Consider the following 6,749-nt stretch of genomic DNA (forward strand, 5'->3'; position numbering starts at 1 on the left):
CATTTGGGATATGGCTTTTCTCACTAATTTCTAATGTATTGTCTCTCTTTTTTGTAATTATTCACTTGGAGACAGTTGGGTGGTTTCAGAGTCTACTTTGGATAAATTTGTGTCCTTGGTATTACTCAGTGTTTGAATTATATATTGATGTCAAAATTCAGATAAAGAATGGATTTGAGTGTCACGTAACAAAAGCGGTAGATTTGTTTGATAGGAGGAAGGAGTTAACTTGCACAATGAGAAAAATTTCATATTCGTACACACAATTAGAAGCCTACAATGAAGCACCCTCGTTCTAGACAATATCGTAAGATGACAAACCAAATACTGCAGAAGATAACGTCTCAGCCATAAAGTTTGAGTTTTACTTCCTATCGTGTTCTTTTGTACTTTTTTAAGGGGTTGGGGGTTGAAAGATGGAACAAACAGATGAAATCATGGAGACCACTGAAAGATCATAAAAGATAAATTCAACAAGTCTATCTTGTAGATTACCTAGACATAAATCTAAAATAGCCACTTAACTCGAAGACAATGACAAGTGCGAGTACCGAATAAGGTATTCGTTTTATTTATTCCAAAACCGTAGGCACCCAACATGATTTGATGAAGGCTTACTCAAGCAACCATGACACAACAATTGAGAATGAATGGACTGAGATGGTTTGTGCCGCCATCAAGACGCCTCCACTGCAATCGATCAGCCCTTGGATCTGGGGTGCATGTGTATATGCTCATGGAATTGTTTGTGGATGATTCTACCGATGCACCAATCACCAGAAGTTCACTCCCCAGTGACTTGAATGCAACTCCCCAACCTTTGTTTACAACAGCATGGACTGGAACTGGACCCAAGTTCTTCCACTCATTTCTCTCTTTCAAATACACCTTCAACTCATTTGAAGCTGGTTCGAGCGAGTAGAGCTCATTGTTCACGACTGCAACAAGAGGAGGCGATTGAGAAGTTGAAATTGGGGTGTCTTCCAGCATATTTTCAATCAAATCCCACAAGTTTTTCTCCTTGTCAAAGACTTCGCCACAAGTGAGATGGTTTCCATCTTTGTCTCTTCCTCCGATGACGTAGAACTTATTATCCATGAAGCAGCCCGAGCACTTTTTCCTCGGCCGGTGCATGTTTGGGAGAGGCTCCCATGATGAGCTTTCAGGGCTATACTTTTCTACAGTGTTCAAGACAGTTTGTCCATATTCCATCCCCATACCGAAAGCACCTTCCGTGCTGAACTCTAGAGCAATCCCTCCTGCAACAAATGCATCAGAACCACAGGAGGCAGATGCAAATAAACACCTTGGACTGATCATAGAAGGACCTTTGATCCATTTGTTCTCAACCAGCTGATACCTCCAAATGGCACCTCCTGTAAGTTCTCGACCAGTAACAAAAAGATCTGTGCCTGCACAAAGTGATTCCTTATCTGCATCCAAGAAGCAAGTATCCGATGGTAGGACAGGAAGCCTACGACACGACTGAAAAGTCCGATCAAACATCATCCAGCTGCTCTCCCCACTTGCTAACATGAAAACAGATGACTCTTGGTATCCGATTTCTTTCCTAATCCTATACAGTTCACCACTCCTTACAAGAGTTAAATATCTCTTGCTCACACAAGACAACTTCCATTGTTCGGATTGAGGAAACCTAGCCAAGATTGAAAGCTCCAACTCATCACCAAATAAAGGAATAGAATAATCTGCATCCTGAGGTTTCAAACCCGAGGATTCACCAACACCACAGTCCCTGATGAATCGTGGTGGGGAACTACGGGGAACTAAATCCCGAAACATCATATCTTTATTCTTCCTTAAACCATTACACCTACACAACTTTCCTTTTCCTTCTTTAGCTTTTAAACCTTTATCCTTATGCATCGATCAACACTGCAATACAAAATCAATAAATACAAACATATGCCCTTAAGATAAGAAACAGAACATGTTTCCAAAACAAATATTCAATCAATTCATCAGTTTCTAATTCGAAGCATTCCACCTCAAAGAAAACAATTCCCAGATGCTAAATAATCAAAGAGACACTTACATAAGGAACAAAGAAACAAACTCTACCACAAAGATCCCAAATCACTTTTTAGTCAAGCAAAGAACACAAACACCTCAAGAGCCAGTTTTAAATAAACACATCCAACCGCAAAAAACAGATAAAAAATCCAGCTCTAAAACAACAAAAATCAAACACTTGAGACAGTTTCAGGCTATACCAAAACACCAAACAAATCATTACAGAAGAAACCCAGATATAAAATCGAACCAAAAGAAATAAAAATAAAACGGTGAGTGAAAAGTACAAAAGGGGTTTACCAGAAAAGTCAAGCAAAACGAAATCCGTGAAGAAATGGGCAAAAGGGTATCTTAAAACGAAGATGAAAATCAAAGAAGCGAAGCGTGAGAGGTGGTAGGGATTGAGAATGGAAGTGGGGGAAGAAGAAGAAGGAGAAGAAGAAAAAAAATAAGAAGAAAAGGTGTAAAGAGAGATGAAAATGAAGGGAAAGAGGAGGCCATTAAAGCAAAGAGAAGAATGAGAGGGAAGAGAGCAGGTGAAGGTGGTACTAATAATGGTTGTAGAGGAACAGTATAGAACTCGAAGAGCACACATAAGAGTTGAAGGGCAAATACAAAATACAATTTCAAAGCCTACTTTTAGGAAGGAAGGAAGTGAGAGAGAGAGATTGAATTGTTTTTGGGTTCAAAGAAAAAGTTGAAAAAAGCAAAATTATTAATTAAAAATTAGGCACTAATTGAAACGGAAAAATGCGATGGACGAAGTTTGGACACCTCTAGAACTCCACTCCATTGGAAAAACAATATGATATTGGGTTTGAGATTTTGGGAGAGAGAAAAAGGGGAGATTCTGGTTTTGATTGGTTGTTTGTTGTTCACTATATTTGATAAGAGAGAGAACCGAGGAGAAATGAAAGGGGAAGAGAGTGGCTTTCTCTGAATGGGTGTGACACAAATTAATCAAAAACCCTTTTTAAAAAAACTCTTTACTTTTCCATTTCATTTGATGATTTAGGAAAATAGAGGAATGGGTTCCTACTCATTTCTACGATGGATTTCCATTTCTCTGTTCCAATTACTCTTCCAATCGCCCTCGCCATGCACAATATGACAAAAAGGTTCCATTTTGATGAACTCCAATACAAGTTTTTCATATTCTTTTTCTCCCTTAAATTTATTACAACCCATCCAGTTAAATTCTTGAATTGATTGATAGTTTGACATCATAATGGAGCAGGAGAGTTTAATTGGACTGTATCAATACTTTGGTGTAATTAAATTTAAATCTTTTGCGTTGAGCTGTCCAAGCAAAAAAAAGTAGATGCTTAACTATGATACTTTTTGCCTAAAACATTTCTCTACTGCCTTTCCAACTTTCTTATCTCATCACGTGTTTAGTTAGATTATGGATTATATTGTAACAGTAATTGTTGAAATTAAAATGCAATAAAAATTTGTGAAATACATTTTTGGGATCCCATTTTTATTTTCTTCCATCAACAAATAAAAAAAAAAAATACAACTCTTCCTTTTTAAAAAGCTAAAAAGAAAATGCAAAAATCTGAAGTTACATTACAGCCTTAAACAAGTAGAAAAATAAAAGAAATTTGATCTAATTAATTATTCTTATTTTTTTTTTCTTTTTGTCTTCGGAAGTGATATGACTATCAAATGACATGAAAACTGACCATTTCTCTTTTTCTAATTTTTTTTCCAAAAATGATCTTATACATCCCAATGGAGATTTTCTTTTACAAAAGTTCAACTATTTACCTCCAATCAAACAAAATTTATTATATAAAGTATAAATATCTTGGGAAGGGTTCTATATTTTATAATTTTTCTTTTCTTTTTCTCTTTCACCTTCATTGAAAAAGAATAAAATCATTCATCTTACCACTTATATATTCTCTCCCAATTTTTGTTACACAAAAATTCTCTAAACATTTTCCTTTTCATTTTCTCAAGTGATTTCTACACATGGGATGTTTGTTAAAGGAAAAAAAACTTCAGCGGGGAGACTATTGGTTCCCATCAAAATTTTTGTCACATTTATGTATCTACAAAAGTATGTTCACGGTGTTTGTGGCTTGGGTTGAAATGAGTTCAAGTATTTTTTTTAGACTCAACAATTATTCGGATTGTATATTTTTTTCAACCTAAATAACCCTCGTTGAATAATGAACCCAACCTAATCAATCCAACTATGAGCATTTGGGTTGGGTTGGTTGGGTTTAGTTCGGGTTACATATAAAAATTTTATATTTATTTTCATATATTGAATTAAGATTAACAACTCAATCTCAATTTACATTCAATCTCCCTCCAAAGCTTTTTAAAAAATTTAGAAGTTGTTAGACAATAAATGAAGAAAATAATATATGTATATATAATAGTATATCATAAATAAAAAATTCATATTTTTAAAATTAATAATAAATTCTGATTGGTTGTGGTTGTTTTTGTTGGTGAAACTTGAACCAATCCAAACTCAACCCAACCCGAATAAGTTGATAACCCAACCTAACCCATTGGTTTCAGATCATTGGATATTTTTTAACACCATAGGGTATGATGTTTAAACCTTTTAAGGTTTAATTTTTGTAATTCATTTTTTTCAAGAAGTGAAAAAAAACACGATAACACATTGAGATGTTCAATTCATCTACTCTAAACATTGGTGACTCTATCGATAAAATGAAAAACTTTTGTTAAAAAAACTTAAAAATTCAAGAGTAAAATTGAAAGGTTAATAGTTCAAGTAAAATTACAATTTTTTTTTTTTTTACTTTTCAGACCTTTTATATTTAACTTTAACTTTTAACTTCAATATAATACCCTTTTAAATAACATATATGAAAATGATAATGGTTGAAACTATTTGAATGAAGTCAGTGAGGAACATGGTACCTAACATTACAACTTTATTCAATTCACTTACATTTAAATAAGTTGAAGTGGTGCCAAAGTTGTTATTCTAATGTAATATGAGCAGAGGCTGATAATATTTTAATATATATATATATATATAAATGATCTTTAGTACCAATAAAAAGAATAATATGTTTTGGAGTTGCCTAGGTCACTAAGGAACCCAAAAAAAATATGGAAAATTACAAAAGAAAAAAAAGGACTAAGATGGGCAGCTCCAAGAAAAGCTTTGGGATACAAAATAGTTTTGGAAAGTGATGCAACCATATTATGTCTGTCCTATTCATTTGGGGAAGATATGCTAATTAAACAAATCCCCTTTCCAAGCTTTTTTTTCCCCATTATTTTAGAAGGCAAACCAATTATAGAGAAGATGCCACCTCCAAACACTGCTATTGGTAATCCCATTTGGATATGACTTTCCTCGCTAATTTCTAAAGTATTGTCTCTCCTTTTCCTAATTATTAACTTGAAGACAAGTTTGGTGGTTTTAAAGTTTAATCTGTAAAACTTTGTATGTGGTTTATGATTTTATTTAGTTCATGTCACCAAACTTTAACGAGATAACAATATTGGTGTTTGAATTATATTGATGTTAAAATTCAGACAGAAAATGAATTTGATCGTCACAGTACAAAAACGGTAAATATGTTTGATAAGAAGAAGTTGACTTGCAAAATATAAGGAAATTTACTTATTGGTGTGGTGTTTGTCACAAATAAGACACGACAAGTTCGTTTGAATAGAGAGAATTAAGAATGTGACTTGCAAAATAAGAAAATCTATGCATTGGTGTGGTGCTTGCCACTCGTGTTATAATGCTTAATCTAAGTAGTGGATTAGGACAATGAAACTAATAGTCTATGAATGGATAACAAACTTGGATTAGAACAACAAAGCTAATAATTTGTGAATAGATAATGAAATTGGATTAGGGTAAAAAAATAATAGTTTGTAAGTGGACAACAAATTTCCTTCTTCTAAATGCTATCATGATGTATTTAGATTAGTTTTTGACCTAGGTTTATGTTCGTAATGTTTTAGATTTGGTTTGAGATAGATTTTCAATTCATATAGCGACAAGACGTGCCTTATTTTGAGTTGGACTTAGACCGCCCTTGACTTTGGTCAATCACCTTCTCACAAGTCTATTTTGGTCATAGGGTGCAACTTTGTGGTGAGGCATGCACACAAGACATACCATATGCTATTCTTCAAGGGTCGATCGACTTTGACCTTGGTTAAGGTCAAGCACATTGATTTGGGCCTTGACCCAAGTTAACATTTTTCTTATGCTCATTATAGTCCTAAAAGTACTAGTTCTATATAGAACCTTGTTATTTTGTTAGCCTAGTTGTTTGTGTCCATTTTTTATATCGATTAGATTGTTTTATCCAAAATCACTCTTAACAAATTATGAAACGAAATAAGCTAAAAATTTTGGATTTTGTGTAGTTTGTATATAGTTTCTAGGTTTGTAGAATATTGTGTTTAAAGAAGGAAACATGAAAGAGAAGTGTATGAAACATGAAAGAGAAGTGTATGTCAATGCAAGTACAACTCTGTGTGTGGATAAGATACCATCCTTGATGCTATGTGGAGCAAAGGTACATAAATAAATGGAGGCCAAAGATTAAAATATTTGTCACATGTTGATATGTTCATAAATATGAAAGGGAAATTAATATTAATTATCCCTTTATATCTTGTGCTTACAAATGGTTACAAAACATAAAATAGTAATTTATTTATTTCAATATACTGCAATGGTAGTATTTATGAAT

At 33.6% G+C, this 6,749-nt stretch overlaps 1 protein-coding gene across 1 annotated transcript; it reads right to left on the reverse strand.

The window, feature by feature from the left end:
* Positions 1 to 229: 229 nt before the first annotated feature.
* Positions 230 to 2,945, reverse strand: LOC101216739 (F-box/kelch-repeat protein At3g27150). The gene is made up of 2 exons (XM_004145622.3): positions 2,335 to 2,945; positions 230 to 1,896 (listed from the first exon to the last, which is right to left on the reverse strand). The coding sequence occupies exon 2, from the start codon at positions 1,885 to 1,887 to the stop codon at positions 619 to 621; it is 1,269 nt and encodes a 422-aa protein (XP_004145670.1). The 5' UTR covers positions 1,888 to 1,896; positions 2,335 to 2,945; the 3' UTR covers positions 230 to 618.
* Positions 2,946 to 6,749: the final 3,804 nt, after the last annotated feature.

This window comes from Cucumis sativus, chromosome 3 (genome assembly GCF_000004075.3).
Source record: "Cucumis sativus cultivar 9930 chromosome 3, Cucumber_9930_V3, whole genome shotgun sequence".
NCBI lineage: Eukaryota > Viridiplantae > Streptophyta > Magnoliopsida > Cucurbitales > Cucurbitaceae > Cucumis > Cucumis sativus.

Bases quoted from the DNA above. Each gene is read 5' to 3' on its own strand.
- LOC101216739 (XM_004145622.3), bottom strand. From the start codon at position 1,887: ATGCATAAGGATAAAGGTTTAAAAGCTAAAGAAGGAAAAGGAAAGTTG.